The sequence below is a fragment of the Theropithecus gelada genome, chromosome 13, assembly GCF_003255815.1.
Source record: "Theropithecus gelada isolate Dixy chromosome 13, Tgel_1.0, whole genome shotgun sequence".
NCBI classification, from domain to species: Eukaryota; Metazoa; Chordata; class Mammalia; order Primates; family Cercopithecidae; genus Theropithecus; species Theropithecus gelada.
Window position 1 is genome coordinate 94,818,674 of NC_037681.1, and position 21,012 is coordinate 94,839,685.

The window sequence follows — 21,012 nt, forward strand, 5'->3', positions numbered from 1 at the left end:
CAAAAAAAAAAAAAAAAAAAAAAAAAAAACAGATATATTCAAGCACAGTCAATATAAAATAAAGATATGTGAGAAAGGAAATAAAAGGTTTAATAGCAGAATGGAAGAACTGACCAATAACAAACAAATCAAATGTAATAACCTGGAAAAAAATTTTCATCCTGAAAAGCCTCTATAAGAAAGACTGCAAAAAGGAATTCAAAAATATGTTGCTTATAAAATAATCTTAAGTTAAAAATGACAAGGATTGATTTCATCCATCAACACTGATGCCAAACTCAAATATTAACAAATAAGAAAGACTCTTCCAGCAGAACATTTTTATTAAAAAATAGAGAAAACCTTGGGGTCACAGGCAACAGATACTGGAAAAGTATCTGATAAACGCTATAGCCATTCCTCGTTTAAAAAAACTTTTGTAATGTAAATGGTAGATATTTTTCATTAATATAATTTTTTAAAAATCCACACACCTCTAACCAAAAGCCAAGATTTCTGCTTACTGCAGAAATACTAGAGGTACCTGTATAATAGTAAGAAAGCAAGAAACGGATGTCTGCCATCATCACCACCACTCAGCTTTGCGCTTGAAATACCACTCAGTGCAATCAGATAAGCATAAAACAAGAATATATTATCAGGAAGGAAGAGGCAAAATGAACACTATCTTAACATGACACAGTTGTATACTTTAAAAATTCAAGAGAACCAACCAAAAACTAACAGAAAAAGAGTCTGATGGTTAATTATAAAATTTAAATAAAAATCAACAGCTGGGCCAGTGCTGGTGGCTGACACCTGTAATTCCAACACTTTTGGAAGGCTGAGGAAGGAGGGCTGCTTAAGCCCAGGGGTCTGAGACCAGTCTGGGAAACATAACGAGACCTCATCTCTACAAAACACAAACAAAATTAGCCAGGTGTAGTGGTGCATGCCTACAGTCCCAGCTACTTGGGAAGCTAAGGTGGGAGGATCACAGGAGCCCAGGAAGTCAAAGCTGCAGTGAGCTGTGATCACACCCCTGTACTTCAGCCTGGGGAACACAGTGACGCCCTGTCTCAAAAAAAATTTTTTTTAAATTAAAAAGTAAAAACCAACAGCTTTCCTATACACTAAATAACCAGCTGGAAACTATGTTATCAATAAAAGACATAAAATCCCTAGAATAAAATTAAAACTTGAACAACTGACATAAACTACAGAATTTTACAAGAGAAAATAAAGCTAAAGACATGAATGAACAATATCTTGTTCTTGGCTAGGAAGATTCAGTAAAGAAAAAAAGAATCCCTATCTATAAAAATTAAATATAGTCATAATTAAAATCTAATTTTTTTTTTACCTTGACAAAATGTTTCTAAGTTCTTTGGAAAAACAAATATCCCAGAATAGCTGTGAATATTCTGAAAAAGAGCAAGGAAGGGAGACTAGCCTTACAAGATGCTAACAGATGCAGGGCCACAGTCACTAATGTGTGGAATTTCTATAGAAGCAGATAAAGAGACTAAAACACGCAAAAATATATGGCAATTTGTTGTGCGCATTCAGATAATCGGGAGAAAAGGCAAATGTGTTTAATAAATGGTAATGGGACAAACTGACTAGTATTTCCATTTGGAAACAAATTAATGTAGCATTCAGGGAAAAAAACCTGCCTGGCCAGGCATGGTGGCTCACGCCTATAATCCCAATACTTTGGGAGGCCAAGGCAGGTAGGTCACTTGAGGTCAGGAGTTCAAGACCAGCCTGGCCAACATGGTGAAACCCCGTCTCTACTAAAAATACAAAAATTAGCCAGGCATGGTGGCATGTGCCTATAGTCCCAGCTACCCAGGGACTGAGACATGAGAATTGCTTGAACCTGGGAGGTGGAAACTGCAGTGAGCCAAGACTGCATCGCTGCACTCCAGTCTGGGCAACAGAGACTCTGTATCAAAAAATTAAAAAAGAAAACATGAAGAAATATTTTTATAATCTTGAAGCAGGGAAAAGCTTTCTAATTGTTATATTAAAACCAAGTCATAAAAGATATAATAGGACAAAATAATAAGGTTGTGTATAGCAAAAATGCTCCATGAACAAAATGAGACAAAAGGTAACCTGGGGAAAAACATATACAACATGTATGACAAAGCGCTGATATCCTTTACACAGAAATAGATGAAAAATATAAACAGAAAATACACAATGATCAATGAAACAAACAAAAATCTAAAATGCTCAATTTCATCAACACTTTTTAAATGTACATTAAAACAGAAATTTAACCAAATTAGAAAAGATTAAAAAATGAGTAATAACCAGTGTTGGTAAAGAAATACAGGCAAACACAAACATGGCTGGGGGGAGTATATGTTGGTACAAACTTTTTGGAGGAGAATTTGGCAGTCTCTACGAGTATAACAATGTTAAAAAGAACAGATTTATCATTCAAAAAGAGAAACAGGCTGGATACGGAGGCTCAAGCCTGTAATCCCAGCACTGTGGGAGGCCAAGGCAGGAGGATCACTTGAGGCCAGGAGTTTGAGACCAACCTGGACAACACAGCAAAAACCCCCCATCTCTATTTATATTAATAAAATAAAATTTAAAAAAAAGAAAGAATATTTCCACAATGTTAACTCACCAATCTTAGAAGGAAAAAGAGTTTCATCATCAAGCTGATCCTGAACCCAAGTCATCAAATAGTCAATGTATTTTGGTGCAGAACATTTGATTGGCTTTTTAATATTAGTACCATCTGCCCAATGATATTCATATCTGGAGAGAAAAATGTTTTACTGATTTTTCAAAAATATTAACAAATGTGCAAGTTGTAATTAAAACAGGTTCATTCATGTTTTGTCAATAGAAGTTATATCTAACTTTAATAAATCACCTTAAGTTCTACTAAAGATTACTACAAGTCCTCTATAGAATTATCCTGAAAGTGACAGTTATAACTGTAAGAAAAAAGGGAGATAATGTGGCAGGAGGCAATGCCAGGATAGATGTTTTATTAACAACACAGCCCTGGGAAACAGGAAGGAACTGCATTCCTGTAAGGCAGAAGGTTGCTGAGGGCTGGGTATGGAGCCGATGGATCCATTACATTCTTCTGAGATTCTTGTTCATCAATTTATTATCATCAATGGAGCCAATATTATAAAACTCTGTTTTGTGGGCCAGGTGTTAGAGATACACATTAGGCATGCATACTTCCCCCCTTACCATTGCTGAGCTAGAAGGATTAACAAGAGTTATACAAAACATCACTGTGTAAAGCATTTGAGCCAGAGGTAAGTTTAATTTTCCTGTTTATTTTAATTTCTTTTAAAGCTTGAGGAATATAACTTAACACAATATAAAATTAAAACATTCTTCCTAAAATATTGTAATAAAAATAGGACTACAAACTCATTAGGGATCTTTTTTCCTTTACACTTGTAGCAAAGTCAGAAAGGACAATCTTTTTCAAAAGGCAAACATCTTGGTAACATCTATCATCCATAAAATCAGTCATTTATTATAAGAAAAAAAAAAACTGGAAGGAAACACAGCAAATATAAATCCCATCATATGATGGACTTAATATTATGACTGATAGAGTTCCATCTTTTCAGTATTTCTTGAAATTTATTAAAGTCAAAACATTTTTAAATCTAGCATATTCAAGCCAGATAATTACTTCAAAATTGTGCTGCTTTAAATACTAAATAAGCACCAGAAAAAATAATCAAATATTAAAAGATCAACTAAAAACTCTTTCAAGAAATTCATTTAAAAACTAGAAACAGGAAACATGTTATTAATAAAATTGAAAAAATAAAATGTTTGCAATTCAAGACAAACATAACTCAAATTTCTGTTTACTTCTATAACAAAACATTCAGACTTACTATGATGAAACTATGATGAAACATAAAAATGAAAACAGGGAGTACCCACATACCAAAGTATTTAATAATAACTAATAGCTGGCCAGGCGCAGTGGCTCACACCTTTAATCCCAGCAGTTTGTGAGGCCGAGGTGGGCAGATCACTTGAAGCCAGGAGTTTGAGACCAGCCCTGGGGAACATGGTGAAACCCTATCTCTACTAAAAATGCACAAATTAGATGGGAGTGGTGGCACACGCCTGTAATCCCAGCCACTTGGGAGGCTGAGGCATGAGAATCGCTTGAACTTGGAAAGCAGAGGTTGTAGTAAGCCAAGATCACACCACTGCAATCCAGCCTTGCAACAGAGCGAGACTCTGTCTCAAAATAAATAAAATTTAAAAATTACACAATAACTAAAAGCTTATGGGTAAGTAGTCAAGAACCAATAAAACTGAATCACCTTCAAACAAACAAATGAATAACAAATCTTAATTGTTTAATTTATACCAACTGGTGATAAAGTAAAACTAATCCAAACACTTATATAATAGGCAGTATATGTACCTCGGACCTGCAGACATGACTGGACAGCTTGCTTCAGTGCAGAATTCTGTAATAGTTCCATATAACATGTTGATCTGGTTAAAGAAATCCACAGCTGCAGAGATAATAGAATTGTGTTAAAATGTCTGTGTAAACACAAAACATGAGACCTCTCAGTTGAAGGAAAAACAGACAATATATTTAGGTTCTTAGCTGAACCCTTGAGACATTCAATAATCCAACGATACTCTAAGTTTTAGTACACTACATTTTTTTTTTTTTCTGAGACAGTCTTGTTCTCGATGCCCAGGCTGGAGTGCAGTGGCGCGATCTTGGCTCACTGCAACCTCCGCCTCCCAGGTTCAAGCAATTCTGCCTCAGCCTCCCGAGTAGCTGGGATTACAGGCTCATGCCACCACGCCCGGCTAATTTTGTTTTTGTATTTTTAGTAGAGACAGGGTTTCACCATGTTGGCCAGGCTGGTCTCAAAACTCCTGACCTCATGATCCACCTGCATATAACAGCAGGAAAATAAGATACTGGAGATAACTCTAACTTAATGATGACTATTACATCATTTGAATATACAATATAATTACATCCAAGGAAATGAAAAATCCAGTTTACCAATTTGGACCAGATAATACAATTTGTGTTTGGAAAGAGACAAAACATGTTGTGGAATATACCGTGAAGGAGAAGGTGCAGTAGCTGTATCCTGAGGCATTTAAAAGATCTAATTAATCATAAACATTTGTTTTTGAGGTCTACAGCATACTGAGGACAAAATACTTCAGATAAAGTCCCTTGCCCTGGAGTCTCTAGTTAACAGAAAGGACAAAATTAAAAGAGATGAATAATATAAGATATGGCCAGGCATGGTGGCTCATGCCTGTAATCCCAACACTTGGGAGGCTGAGGTGGGAGGACTGGTTGAGCCCAGGAATTCAAGACCAGCCTGGGTAACAGAGTGAGACTCTATCTCTACAAAAATTTTTTAAAAATTAGCCAGGCGTGGTGGTGCACACCTACAGTCCCAGTTATGTAGGAGGCTGAGGCGAGAGGATTGTTTGAGCCCAGGAGGCTGAGGTTGCTGTGAGCTGTGATGGTGCTACTGCACTCCAGCTTGGGTGACAGAGACACTGTATCAAAATAAAAATAGCAATAATAGTACAAGGTATAAGAGGACAGGATCCAAAGGCCAACGATAAATGTTACAGAGAAAAGGCAAAGTCATGAAGAGTTGGAAGTAGTCAGGGGGTACTTCCTGAAGGAGCTTCAGCTAGATCCAGAATAAAATGGAAGAGGAAGGGGGTGAGTAAACAGACTTTACCGAGTGAAGTATACTCTATACAAAGAGAACCACATAAGCCTTGGAAAGTTTTAAAAAATGTTTTAGGCTAGGTGCAGTGGCTCACGCCTATAATCATGGCACTTTAAGAGGCCAGGATTTGAGACCAGTCTGGGCAACACAGCTAGACCCTGGTCTCTGCTGAAAATTTTTGAAAAGTAGTTAGGCATGGTGGCACACGCCTGTAGTCCCAGCTACTCAGGAGGCTGAAGTGGAAGGATCCCTTGAGCCCAGGAGTTCGAGGTTGCAGTGAGCTGTCAGGGTACCACTGCACTCCAGCCCGAACAACCTGTCTCAAAAAAATAAATAAATAAAAAGTTTTAGTCTCCTGTCTAAAGAAGTACCTAAAAACAACTAGGGATTTTCCAAGTTTCTTAAAAAACAAATAGATATTTTTTAATGCTATCTTGTAAAAGGAATTTTATACAGAACTCCCTCACTTATAAATCTTCCTCTTAGTCATGTTTCTAAGAAACACAGGTATTCAATATTCACACAAAACAAAAAATATGCCCAGGTGGTAGTTGGTTTGGTCTAGAGGAGCTATTCTCAAAATGTGGTCCAGGAATCCCCTATCTGAGGAAGGATATGTAAGGTCAAACCATTTTAATTGTTCTTTTCACTCTTACTCTCTCAAGAGGGCACCATGGTGTTTTCCAGAGGCTCCATGATATGTGATATCACAGACTGCATATAGAAACGGATATAAGAATCCAGCTGTCTATTAAGCCAGACATTAAATAAGATTTACAAAAATATAAAACAATGCCACATTTTTCACTAAAATTTGTTATGGAAAATAGTCATTTTTCATAAAAACATATTTATGTTAAAATATAATGGGTTTATTATTGTTATTTTAAAATGAATTTGGGCCAGGTGCAGCGGCTCATGCCTGTAATCCCAGCACTTTGGGAGGATAAGGCAGGCAGATCACTTAAGCCCGGGAGTTCAAGACCAGCCTGGCCAACATGCCAAAACGCCGTCTCTACTGAAAATACAAAAATTAGCCGGGCACAGTAACACATGCCTGTAATCCCAGCTACTCCGGAGACTGAGGTGGGAGAATTGCTTTAACCCAGGAGGTGGCTGCAGTGAGTCCAGTTCATGAACTGCACTCCAGCCTGGGCGACAGAGCAATACTGTCTCAAGAGAAAATAAAAAATAAGTATTTACATCTTCTCAGTTTTAATTTCTAACAGAGTATCACTAGATATACTCAATATAATTAAAAGCTCTTTGGGGTTCTCAATAGTTTGTTTGTATTTTTTGTATTTTACCTTTTTTCCCCCCAGACTGGGTCTCACTCTGTCGGCCAGGCTGGAGTGCAGTGGCACGATCTCCACTCACTGCAATCCCCGTCTCCCCGGTTCAAGCAATTCTCCTGCCTCAGCCTTCTGAGCAGCTGGGATTTTACAGGTGTGCGCCATCATGCCCAGCTAATTTTTGTATTTTTAGTAGAGATGGTGTTTTGCCATGTTGCCTAGGCTGGTCTTGAACTCCTGACCTTAAGGGATCTGCCAATATCAGCCTCCCAAAGTGCTGGGATTACAGACGTGAGCCACCGCACCCGGCTTGTATTTCACTTTTCTAATTAACACAGAATGGTACATATTTATGGGAATCAATAATTTTTTAAGAGGAGAAGTGGATCTGAGACCAAAAAATTTGAGAACTGCTGATCTACAGCAGTTAAGTCTCAAAGAAAAATCTAAGGCTGAAGGTCAATAAATGCCTTCAGAATAACAGATGATAATCTGAATAAAGTTTTTTTTGTTGTTGTTAAGATAGAGTCTTGCTCTGTTGCCCAGGCTATAGTGCAGTGGCACAACCTCAGCTCACTGCCAACATCCACCTCCCGGGTTCAAGCGATTCTCCTGCCTTAGCCTCCAAGTAGCTGGGACTACAGGTGCACACCACCACACCCAGCTAATTTTTGTATTTTTAGTAGAGACGGGGTATCACCATGTTGGCCAGGATGGTCTCGGTCTCCTGACCTCGTGATCTGCCTGCCTCGGCCTCCCAAAGTGCTGGGATTACAGGCGTGAGCCACCACGCCCGGCCCTGAATAAATTTTTTTAAAAAGGGTTTTTTTTTCCAGCACTTTGCGAGGCTGAGGTGGGTGGATTACCTGAAGTCAGGAGTTCGAGACCAGCCTGGCTAACATGGCAAAACCTTGTCTCTACTAAAAATAGAAAAATTAGCCAGGCATGGTGGCGGGCACCTGTAATCCCAGTTACTTGGGAGGTTGAGGCAGAAGAATCACTTGAACACGGGAGGTGGACGTTGCAGTGAGCTGAGATCGCACCAGCCTGTGTGACAGAGCAAGACTCTGTCTCAAAAAAAAAAAAAAAAAAAAAAAAATTTAGCAGGGCATGGTGGTGTGAGCCTGTAGTCCCAGCTACTCAGAAGGGTGAGGTGGATCACTTGAGCCTAGAAGTTGAGGGTGCAGTGAGCTACGATCATGTCACTGCACTCCAGCCTGGGCAACAAAGCAAGACCCCATCTCTGAAGGAAAAAAAAGAGGGATTCAAGAAGCATAGACACAGGCCTCTTCGGATCCTGATTTAAACGAAGCATAAAGTTTCAGGGCAAAAAAAATTTCAAAAAGAAAACATTGGCCGGGCGCGGTGGTTCAGGCCTGTAATCCCAGCACTTTGGGAGGCCGAGACGGGTGGATCACGAGGTCAGGAGATCGAGACCATCCTGGCTAACACTGTGAAACCCCGTGTCTACTAAGAAATACAAAAAACTAGCGGGGCGAGGTGGCGGGCGCCTGTAGTCCCAGCTACTCAGGTGGCTGAGGCAGGAGAATGGCGTAAACCCGGGAGGTGGAGCTTGCAGTGAGCTGAGATCCGGCCACTGCACTCCAGCCTGGGCGACAGAGCGAGACTCCGCCTCAAAAAAAGAAAAAAAAGAAAACATTTGGCCAGGTGCAGTGGCTCATGCCTGTAATCCCAGCACTTTGAGAGGCTGAGGCGGGCAGATCACTTGAGATCAAGAGTTCGAGACCAGCCTGGCCAACATGGCAAAACTTCATCTCTGCTAAAAATACAAAACTTAGCTGGGCGTGGTGGCGGGCACCTGTAATCCCACCCAGCTACTCGGGAGGCGGAGGCAGAGGCAGGAGAATCGCTTGAACCCGGGAGGTGGAGGTGGAGGCTGCAGTGAGCTGAGATCTCGCCACTGCACGCCAACGTGGGCGACAGAGCAAGACTCCATCTCAAAAACAAACAAACAAAAAAGAAACATTTATAGGACAGTCATGAAAAATGGGAACATTGACCAGATATTTGGTAAGTTAAAGGATGATGGCACTGTCATTATCTTTACAAGTTCTTGTCTTTTAGACATACCTTATTGAAATATTTATAGATAAAATATCATGTCTGGGATTTGCTTAAAATAATCAGGGTGGCATACAGAAGAAGAAGAATTGGTCACAAACTGGTATTTGTTGGAGCTGGGTAATGGAATGAATACCTGGAATTCACTGGACTTAGTCACTCTACTTTTGTATGTTTGAAATTTTCCATTAAAAAGTTTTAGGCCGGGCACGGTGGCTCAAGCCTGTAATCCTAGCACTTTGGGAGGCCAAGGCAGGCAGATTGCCTGAACTCAGGAGTTCACGACCAGCCTGGCCAACATGGTGAAACCTCGTCTCTACTAAAATATAAAAAATTAGCTGGGTGAGGCAGCATGCGCCTGTAATCCCAGCTACTCAAAAGACTGAGACTGGAGAATTGCTCGAACCTGGGAGGCAGAGGCTGCAGTGAGCCAAGATCGAGCCATTGCACTCCAGCCAGGGTGATAGAGCGAGACTGTCTCAAAAATAAATAAATAAATAAAAAGTTTTAAACTTTTTATTTAAACTTTTTATTCCTGGAACATCTGAAATTTCTAATTTAAACTTTATTACCCAGAAATGATCTCATCTCAGAAATGAGAGACTCTCACATTCAAATCTCTAGCCTTAGCATATTGTCCCATGTCATGCTCTTGTTCTCTTGAACTTCAAGTGACTTTCAGCTCAGATCCCTCCATCTTCTCCCAATCTCCCAATTCCCTCTGACACTCTAAGTCACAACAATCAACTGACTGTCCATGTGAACTGCAATTGACTTTTCTGGATATGCAGGCTGATGAGTACTGCTGGGAGTGGCAGTAAAACTGTGTAGATGGATTAGCTACAAAGTTACAGACCATGACAGGCATTATGTTTTCATTTATCAATCTTTTATTTGACCTTACTCAGCTTTTCATACTATTCTCCTCAGAAATTGCCCAAAAGCACTCATCATTTCTCCTCAGGTCCCTCTACTCAACCTCACAAACTACCACCAAGTACTCTGAAAAGAGCAACATAGCTTTGCATGTATTTGTACTTAATGTTTCTTTACAGATAATTTGTTATATTAAAACAGTTCTATCTGTAAAAGAAAATTCATTAACAATGAGATTTTAGCAAAACCTTTCTATAAAACAGCAACGTTGCATTTTAAAACTTACTGTTTACAGCAATCCATTCATTGAGATCCTCTCCCTCAGGCAACATAACAGCTTGTCTCAGATTCCCACTTCCTAGAGTCGCTTCTGCATGTTTTAAGAGTTCATACTGATGAGATCCTTCAGGTATATTCTTCTTTGGTTTGAATGTTTTAGAAGAGCGGCTGCTGCTGTAAGATTAAAAGTGCAAGTATATGAATTTTTAAGACTGGAAGTAGAACAGGTAGAACAACATAATTTTAGGTATATAAAGTAGTCTGTAAAAACAAAACAAAAATTACTCTCTGGGCCGTGCACAGTGGCTCATGCCTGTAATCCCAGCACTTTGGGATCAGCTGAGGTCAGGAGTTCGAGACCAGCCTGACCAACATGGTAAAACCACACCTCTACTAAAAATACAAAAATTAGCCAAGTATGGTGGCGCACACCTGTAGTCCCAGCTCGGGAGGCTGAGGCAGGAGAATGGTTTGAACCTGGGGGGCAGAGGTTGCAGTAAGCTGAAATTGCATCACTGCACTCCAGTCCAGGCGACAGAGAAAAACTCTGTCAAAAAAAAAAAAAAAAAAAGAAAAAAAAAGAAAAAAAAAAATCTCTGAAAAATGCCAAGATAGGAAAATGATGATCACAACACAAGAAGGCTTTTTTTTTCCCCCCGCACGTAAAAGCAAGATTAGCAGCACAATTCCACAAATAAGGCAATTTAGTATGCCCTCTGAAGAAGTCTGGTACAGAGAAAGATCCTGGATTTTAGTTCTTGATCTAACACTAACTGTGTCTTCTTGAGAAACTGAACCTTCTTTTGGCCTCAATTTCCCTTTCCTTTTTTTTTTTTTTTTTTTTTTGAGATGTAGTCTGACTCTGTCACCCAGGCTGGCATGTAGTGGCAAGATCTCGGCTCACTGCAATCTCCACCTCCTGGGTTCAAGTAATTTTCCTGCCTCAGCCTCCCGAGTGGCTAGGATTACAGGCATGCGCCACCACACCCAGCTAATTTTTTTTTTTTTTTTTAGTAGAGATGGGATTTTGCCATGTTGGCCAGGCTGGTCTCGAACTCCTGACCTCAAGTGATCCACCCACCTCAGCCCCACGAAGTGCTACAGAAAATGATGGGGCCATGACTGGGTGCGGTGGCTCACGCCTGTAATCCCAGCACTTTGGGAGGCCGAGGCAGGTGGATCATGAGGTCAAGAGATCGAGACTATCCTGCCCAACACGGTGAAACCCTGTCTCTACTAAAAAAAAAAAAAACACAAAAATTAGCTGGGCATGGTGGCGCATGCCTGTAGTCCCAGCTGCTCGGGAAGCTGAGGCAGGAGAATGGCTTGAACCCAGGAGGCAGAGGTTGCAGTGAGCCTAGATCACACCACTGCACTCCAGCCTGGCGACAGCGTGAGACTCCGTCTCAAAAAAAAAAAGAAAAAGAAAAAGAAAAGAAAATGCTGGGGCTAAGTGCAGTGGCTCACACCTGTAATCCCAGCCATTTGAGAGACGAAGGCTGGAGGATTTCTTGAGCCCAGGAGTTTGAGACCAGCCAGGACAACATAGTAAGGCCACATTGGGGGTGGGGAAGATAAAAAACAAAATGGTGCAGGGGGGTTTAGTTCAAAAATCCAATTTTCTATATCAAAATATTTGGGATGCCTTGAAAGCAAACCACAGTAAAAGAAACACTAACATCTTTAAGTTTATAACAGGGAAAATAAATGAGACAGGCACAACTCATTATTGAAGAAAAGATGTTTTTATTCCTATCTCACACCATCCATAAAGTCTTCCTACACAAAACTCAGAAACCTCAAAGAAAAAATGGACAGATTTCAAACAGTATCAATTAAAACTTCCATAACAGAGCAAACAGACAAGTGACCAAATAAAGGTACTTGTAACATATATTACTAAGGATGAACTGGATAATAGAGGGCTTCTGTAACTCATTAAGAATATAAGGAATCCTTTTGAAAAATAGGCTAAGGAGATGAATAGGCAATTCAGAAGCATGACAATCAATGACCATGTGAAAAACTGTTCAATTAAAGTAAGATTTATTTTTTCCCTAATCTGAATGTCAAAAGTTTAAATGATTACATTAAATGTGGACTAGGGTAGGGGCCCCCAACCCCAAGGTCACAGACTGGGCCCCACAGAAGGAGGTGAGCATTGAGCAAGCAGCAAAGCTTCATCTGTATTTACAGCCGCTCCCCATTGCTGGCATTACCGCCTGAGCTCCACCTCCTGTCAGATCAGCAGAGGCATTAGGTTCTCACAGGAACGTGAACCCTATTGTGAACTGTGCAGGCAAGGGATCTAAATTGCATGTGCCTTACGAGAATCTAATGCCTGATGATCTGTCACTCTCTCCCATTACTCCCATATGGGACTGTCTAGTTGCTCAGAGCTCCCACTGATTATACGTTATGACAAGTAGTAAAATTATTTCATTATATATTCCAATGTCATAATAGAAATAAAGTGCACAATCAATGTAATGCATTTGAATCATCCAGAAACCATCTGCCCAACCAGATCTGTGGAAAAATGGTCTTCCACAAAACTGGTCCCTGGTGCCAAAAAGGTTGAGGACCACTAGACTAGGGTACAGAGAAACTAGTACTTTAATATACTACTGGTGAAAGTATAAAGTGTAACATTTTGGGAGGGCAATATGGTAGTATCTATTAACACTGAAAAGCTCCTCAAGCCATCCATTCTACTTCTAAATATCTCCTCTAGATATGGATAAGGATTTGTTTTCCAAGATTGTTTTTAATAGGGAGAAACCTACAAGCAATCCTCAATTTTATCAGTAGAGGACTGAATTAAAGTATGGTACATCCATATCATGGAATATTGTATAGAAGTTAAGAAAACCAGACAGAGTACACGTATTCACAAGGAAAGATCTAATACATGGTTAAACATAATACACAACCAAATGTACAGCAGGAGCCCATTTTGTAAATGCACAGAAAATATCAACAACTAAATTCATCAAAACTGGTGATTACTTCTAGGAAGAGGAATGGAATAGAATTACAGACTTTTACTTTACCTGAGTAATTTGGACTTTAAATAAGACTGATTAAGAAGAAAAAAAAGAGCCGGGTGTGGTGGATCACGCCTGTAATCCCAGCACTCTGGGAGGCCAGGCGGGTGGATCACTTGAGGTCAGGAGTTCCAGACCACCCTGACCAACACAGTGAAACCCCGTCTCTACTAAAAATAGGAAAAAAAAAAAAAAAATTAGCTGGGCGTGGTGGCAAGTGACTGTAATCCCAGCTACTTGGGAGGCTGAGGCAGGAGAATTGCTTGAACCCGGGAGGTGGAGGTTGCAGTGAGCTGAGATGGTGCCACTGCACTCCAGCCTGGGCAACAGAGTGAGACCCTGTCTCAAATTAAAAAAAAAAAAATTTAAATTTAAAAAAAGAAGTAAAAAAGAATTATGAAAACACTGAAAATCAAATCTGAAACATTTTTAACATGATAAAAAATTATATTGAACAGGGAAGAAAATATTTGCAAATCACAGATGTGATAAGGACTTGTATCTAGAATGTATAAAGAACTCTTACAACTCAAAAACAAAAAGACAACCCAATTTAAAAACAGGCAAAAGATCTAAATAGACTTTACTCCAAGGAATATATACAAATGACCAATAAGTACACGAAAAAATGCTCAACATTATTAGTCATTAGGGAAATGCAAATCAAAATCAGGAGATACCACTCCACATCCACTTAGGATGACTATTAAAAAAAGAAAATTAACAAGTGCTATGAGAGGTGTGGGGAAATTGGACCCCTCATAGAGTGCTTATGGGAATGTAAAATGGTGCAGCACTTTGAAAGTTTGGCAGTTCCTCAAAAGGTTAAACACAGTTACCATGTAAGCCAGTGATTCCACTCCTAAGTATATACCCAAGAGATATGAACACATACATCCACGCAAAAACCTGTCACATATGTTCACAGCAGCATTATTCATAATGGCCAAAAAGCGGCAACAACTCAAGCGCCCATCAAGAAGGTCAAGTTTTAAAAAAAGAAAGTCTCGGCCGGGTGCGGGAGTGGATCATCTGAGGTCAGGAGTTCAAGATCAGCCTGGCCAACATGATGAAACCCAGTCGCCACTAAAAATACAAAAATGAGCCGGGTGTGGTGGCTGGCGCCTGTAATCCCAGCTACTAGGGAGGCTGAGGAAGGAGAGTCCCTTGAACCCGGGAGGCAGAAGTTGCAGTGAGCCGAGACCATGCCATTGCACTCCAGCCTGGGTGACAGAGCGAAACTCGGTCTCAAAAAAAAAAGGTCTCGCATTAAGGTCCACAAAGCAACTGTGCATTCACTAACTAAATATCAACTCGTAAGAAAAAAGTGGAGGGAGGAATACTTCTATTAATATGGAAATTACATCTAAATCATACAGGCTTTTTGACAAGGTAATCGTATTTTAGAGACCATTCCTTTACGAGAATGACCCAAAGGAGGGAAAATGAGACGCAGATAAACATATTCTTAGTAGTCCTATTTTATAAAAGCAAATACTGGAAGGAATCCCAGTCTCTCACAATAAAGTGGGTGAACTCTGGTTATTAAAAAAAAAAACCTATGTAGTGTTTTTATATTGTGTTTAATAAAAATGTCAAGCATGTGGATTACATCCATAACTAAAAATGGATAACTACTCAATCAGGAAACACACATTTAAGCAATATACAAGGTAGAGAGAGCCACCCGAGAATAAAAAATACTTTGCCAGAGCAATGCTTCTCAAACCTTAATGTGCATAAGAATCATGAGGGAATTTACAAGCTTTTTCATTGTAGCCTTGTTTGACTGGGCTCAGGCATTATCTCTAAAATGAGATTCTAAGGTATGTGTATCAAGTTAATTGCTGTAGTGCACTGAAATAGCAATACTGTTTCTGTAATGGGACTATGAATTTGTTTTAATTTTAACTTTCCAAATTATTTATAATAATACTGCAATGTACTATGTAATAATGTTGTATGGTATATTACATAATGATTAAAAACACACGATTCTACCGAGGACAAGAGAAGTTGGTTAAAATCAAAACCAGTAAGTGGGCAGATCAGAATTGGACAGAACGATCCGACTCCAAGGCCTGCATCTTAACTTCAGGCTTCTCAAACTGCGGCAACGCACATTCTCCCGGAGCGGCATTCAACACCGACAATACTGAAACTGGACCTACAACCGAGCGGCGAGTTAAGTCGGCATGGACGGTTTCTAGAAGCTCGAGACGAGGGAAACTGGGGGCTCGCGGCTCCGCCCCCAGATCGTCTCCCCGCCCTCGGGGGCGCTCGGGCGGAAAAGTTTGCAGGCGCTACGGCCCCGGGGCCTTTCTACTCCCCAACCTTCACGCTCCGTTTCCTTTACCTCACCTTCACCTCTGTCGGCCTCTCCCAACATCTCGGCCTCCCCCGCTGACCCAAACAGAGGCAAAACAAACGCCAGCTACCCCGCCCCCGCCCCGGCCCCCAAGCCCAGCTCTCGCCTCAGGTCCGGGGAGGCCTCCCCCACGATCTCGGCCCGCGGCCCGGCCCCACTCACAAGAGGAAGCTCATCTTCGGTCCTCAGATGGGAGGCGAGGGGCCTCTGGCCCCCGCCCGGATCAGGATTCGGAGCCGGCGAGAGGGAGAGGACCGTCCTTTGCTCACGGGCAGCGGAAGCCGGGCCGCCGCCGCTCGGAGCCGGGTTTCTGGCCGCTGCGAGCCCTTGCAAACCTCGGCGCCCGCCTTGCCCGCCTACCCCACCTCGCAGACCCGAAATGCGGAACCAACAAAATCTCGCGAGCTAAGGTTTCGCGGCGCCGGGAGGGACTTGACGCACCCCCTTTCGCTCCGCCTCGTCCTAGAACTTGGCCAATCATTGCTCTCCAAGCCAGGCCCTCCCTCCCCCGGAGGCGTGGCGAGGACGGCGGTCCTGCGGCAAGGGCAGTGGCTAGTCCTGCTCTTAGTCTATCTTGGTGCTGCTGAGTTTCGACCCAGCTCCCTAGGTTGCGCAGGGTACTCTATAAGCGCTACCTACCCCTGCAATTTTTAAAATTTTTAATTTTTACTTGAGATATATTCACATAGCATAAAATCTATCCTTTAAACATGTACCCTCTAGTGGTCCTTTTCGTTTATGTTTTTTCTTTTCTTTTTTTTTTTTTTTTTTGAGGTGTCTCACTCTATCGCCCAGACTGGAATTCACAGTTCACTGCAGCCTGGACTTCCTGGGCTTAAGTGATCCTCTCGCCTCAGCCTCCCGAGTAGCTGAGACCACAGGTGCGTGCCACCACGCCCGGCTAATTTTCTCAAAGTTTTTGCAGAGACGGGGGTCTCACTGTGTTGCCCAAGCTGGTCTTGGACTCCTGGGCTCAAGGGATCCTCCTGGTTTGGCCTCCCAAAATGCTGGGATCACAGGTGTGAGCCACTGCCTCCGGCTTTGTTTATGTTTTCAAAGTGTGCCAACCATCACCACTAATTTTTTTTGTTTTTCAGACAGAGTCTCACTTTGTAACCCAGGCTGAAGTGCAGTGGTGCAATCTAGGCTCGTTGCAACCTCTGCCTTCCAGATTCAAGTGATTCTCATGCCTCAGCCTCCAGAGTACCTGGGATCACAGTCGTGCGCCACCACACCCGGCTATTTTTTTTTTTTTTTTTTCAGTAAGGACGGGATTTCACCATGTTGACCAGGCTGGTCTCGATCTTGAACTCCTGACCTCAAGTGATCCACTCACCTTGGCCTCCTAAAGTGCTGGGATTACAAACGTGAGCCACGGCGCCCAGCCTAACCATAATTCTAGGTCATTTTCACCACCTGGAAAAGAAACCCCATACCTATTAGCAGTCACTCTTTATCACCCACCTCCCTCCTCCCAACCCCTGGCAACCATTACTCTACTTTCTATTTCCATGGATTTACCTAATCTGGACATTTCATATACACTGTGAACGGAAGTATACATTATGTGGTCTTTTGTGACTGACTTCTCTCACTTAGCATGTTTTAAAACTCACCCATATTGTAGCATGTATCAAAGCTTCATTCCTGGCCAGGCACAGTTGTGCCTTACGCCTGTAATCCCAGCACTTTGGGAGTCTGAGGCTGGTGGATCACTTGAGCTCAGGAGTTCGAGACCAGCCTGGGCAACATGGTGAAACCCTGTCTCTACAAAAATAGAAAAATTAGTCAGGCATAATGGGGTGTACCAGTGGTCACAGTTATTTGGGAGGCTGAGGCGGGAGGATCCCTTGAGTCCAGGAGGTGGAGGCTGCAGTGAGCCAAGATGGCGCTGCTGCACTCCAGCCTGGGTAACAGAGCCAGACCTGTCTCTAAAACAAAAAAAAAGAAAAAAGAAAAAAACTTTCTTTTCTTTCTTTCTTTTTTTTTTTTTTTTTTTGTTTTTTGAGACGGAGTCTCGTTCTGTCTCCCAGCCTGGAGTGCAGTGGCACGATCTCCGCTCACTGCAAGCTCAGTCGCCTCCCGGGTTCACGCCATTCTCCTGCCTCAGCCTCCCGAGAAGCTGAGACTACAGGCGCCCGCCACCACGCCCAGCTAATTTTTTTGCATTTAGTAGAGACGGGGTTTCACCGTGTTCGCCAGGATGGTTTCGATCTGCTGACCTTGTGATCCACCCGCCTCGGCCTCCCAAAGTGCTGGGATTACAGGCGTGAGCCACCACACCCAGCAACTTTATTTCTTTCTATGGATGAGTAATATTCCATTATGTGAATATACCACATTCTGTTTATCCATTCATCTGTTGAGGAACATTTGGGTTGTTTCCACTTTTTGTCTATTATTAATAATGCTGTCATGAACATTCATGTACAGGGTTTTGTGTGGTATTAATGCCAAGTGACAGCCAAGCAACGCCTTCATTCCACCATGGTGGAATGAAGAAAACAAAAGGAAAATAGTGGGAAACTTGAGTCATGGCTCAGCCAATGGTGGTGCAGGGTGCTCAATGTAAAAGAGTTTGCCCTGTACCTGACTGCACACTATTCATGTTTCCGGTAATTTTATTTCGTTCATGTATCACTTGTAACATTAAGTTAATGATGTTAAAGCACATGAGACTGTATTAAATTATATTTACTATTTCTTGAATGTATTTTTCAGTCAGTTATGTAAAGCAAATTTACATACTCTTTTTCCTCACCTGAAAAAAATAAATTAGTAATTTTAATTTGAATTTTTTAAACTTTTGTAGTTTTTTGGAATTTGATTGATAAATATATGTGATTTGATATAGCTATATGGAAGTTACAAATATAGGAACACAGATTTAGGCCAGGCGAGGTGGCTCACACCTGTAATCCCAGCACTTTGTGAGGCTGAAATGGGCAGATCACTTCAGCTCAGGGATTTGGGACCAGCCTAGGCAACATGGCAAACCCCCATCTCCCCATTTCCACAAAAAAAAAAAAAAAAAAGCCAGGCATGGGGGTGCACATCTATAGTCCCAGCTACTTGGGAAGCTGAGGCGGGAGGATGGGTTGAGCCCTGGAGGTAGATAGAGGCTGCAGTGAGCCGAGATCGCACCGCTGTACTTCAGCCTGGTTGACAAAACTGAGGCCCTGTCTCAAAAAAAAAAAAAAAATCTATTTACACTTCTGTGGTAATTTATATTACTTAAATAACATCATAAAAATGACTTCCAAATAACATGGGAAAAAAGAAATTCATGGAAGTTTTTCCTCTTTCAGTGGTATTTTTCTTCCAGTTGAAGAATCACTGAGGATAGAAGACCAGCTATTCATAAGAAAAACCTTTCAGGATGGCTAAATTTGGTTGGGGTAGTAGGGAGGGAGGATTTCAGGGTTAGGGAAAAATCCTCAATCAATATTTAAGCAGGATATCAACATAGTTCACTTAGAGATCAAAGATAAGATTTTCCAGTAAAAGAGAGAAAAAGAAATTGTTCTTTGCTAATTGCTACAGGACAATTTGTTCCCCATCAGACAAGGTCTGTACAAAGACTAAAGAAGTTTTATTCACTTCTTGGCTTAGCCGACCAGAGATCACTGCACACCATCTGGTCACAGCAGATGCTGAAAGCAGAAGCTAAGCAGCAAATTATGAAGTCTCCAGGACTGGCTCTTCTGAACCTCTCCCCATCCCCCTTTCATCACACAGTTCCCCTTTCCAGCTCCCTGAGGCAAGATTTGCAACTCTGCATTTTCGTTCTGTGTAAGTGCCCATCCTATCATTTGCAAAACTCCACTTTTACCCTAACAACCTCACCCACACAGGCCATCTTCCCACTTTGGTCACAGTAAGGTTCCTGCCCCTCCCAGCCAGTTGGTGCTGTTGGGAGCTCAAGTTTTTTGTTGTTGTTGTTTTTTAAAAAACAAAAACAAACAAAAAACTCTACTCCTGTGACAGATTAAGGAATTTTAATCTTTGTCACAAATAGGTGAAAAGAAACAAACAGTAAAGTTGCTGACCAGCCTGGGCAACATGATGAAACCCCTTTTCTACAAAAAATACAAAAATTAGCTGGGCGTGGTGACTTGAGCCTGTAGTCCCAGCTACTCTGGAGGCTGAGGTGGGAGGATCCCTTGAGCCCAGGAAGTCCAGGCTGCAGTGAATGGAGACTGCACCACTGGGAGGCTGAGGCACAAGAATCACTTGAACCCAGGAGGCAGAGGCTGCAGTGAGCTGAGATCATGCCACTGCACTCCAGCCTGGGTGACTGAGCAAGACTCTGAATCAAAAATAAAATAAAATAAGTACAAAAATTAGCCAGGCGTGGTGGTGCACACCTGTAATCCCAGCTACTTGGGAGGCTGAGGCGGGAGAATTGCTTGAACCTGGGAGGCAGAGGTTGCAGTGAGCCAAGATCGTGCCACTGCACTACAGCCTGGGCAACAGAGTGAGACCCTGTCTCAACAAACAAACATTAGTGTCCCTAAAGTTGATATACAATCCCGTACTGGTAAATTTCACTGGCTTTAAAATTTTTTTAACAATAATTTTAAAAGAATTTGTTTTGAGACAGAATCTGACTCTGTCACCCAAGCTGGAATGCAGTAGTAGTGTGATTGTAGTTCATTGCGGCCTCAACCTCCCAGGGTCAAGTGATCCTCCCACCTTAGCCTCCCAAGTAGCTGGGACTACAGGCTCACTCCACCACATATGGCTAATTTTTTTTTTTTTTTTAGAGATGGGGTCTCACTAGGTTGCCCAAGCTGGTTTTGAACTCCTAGGCTCAAGGATCCTCCCTCCTTAGTCTCCCAAATTTCTGGGATTACAGGCATGAGTGAGCCACTGTGCCTGGCAACATTTTTTTTAAAGCATGTTGCAGGAGAGACCTGGGAGAGACTGAGGAGACTTAGGAGATGCCATTTAAGCCTAGTCTCCAGAAGATGAGTTAGCTGAATGGAGAGAGAGAGAAGAGATCTGCTCAGAGTCCACAGCATGTGTGAAGGTTTTGAAGCAAGAAAGAGTATGTTGTGTTCAAGGAACTGAAAAAAGTCAGTGTGATGAGAATGTGATAGACAAAGGGGAAAGTGAAGGGAGATGAAACCAGCACCAAGAGTCTTGGATCTTATTTGAAGCAAGGTGGCCATCCATTGAAAGGGTTTCAGGACAAGCATGACACCATTTACTCTTTAAAAAACCGAAACAGTGGCCAGGTGATCCTGGCCTGTGATCCCAGCATTTTGGAAGGCTAAGCAGGGAGGATCCTCGAGCTCAGGAGTTCAAGATCAGCCTGGGAAACATAGGGAGACTCCATC

At 41.8% G+C, this 21,012-nt stretch overlaps 1 protein-coding gene across 4 annotated transcripts in view; it reads right to left on the minus strand.

Moving 5' to 3' along the window:
• MOB1A (MOB kinase activator 1A) overlaps nucleotides 1-16,139 on the minus strand; it is a 27,366-nt gene extending 11,227 nt beyond the window's left edge. For 3 of the 4 annotated variants that reach the window (XM_025353757.1, XM_025353756.1, XM_025353754.1), the window contains exons 1-4: nucleotides 15,833-16,139; nucleotides 10,263-10,429; nucleotides 4,424-4,517; nucleotides 2,627-2,760 (exon numbers count right to left, since the gene is read on the minus strand). In XM_025353757.1, coding sequence (XP_025209542.1) covers nucleotides 2,627-2,760; nucleotides 4,424-4,517; nucleotides 10,263-10,429; nucleotides 15,833-15,846 — 409 coding nt within the window. In that variant the 5' untranslated portion in view covers nucleotides 15,847-16,139. The remainder of the gene's footprint in view (nucleotides 1-2,626; nucleotides 2,761-4,423; nucleotides 4,518-10,262; nucleotides 10,430-15,832) is intronic. The other variant, XM_025353755.1, reaches the window with a different exon arrangement.
• Between the last annotated feature and the right edge of the window lie 4,873 nt (nucleotides 16,140-21,012).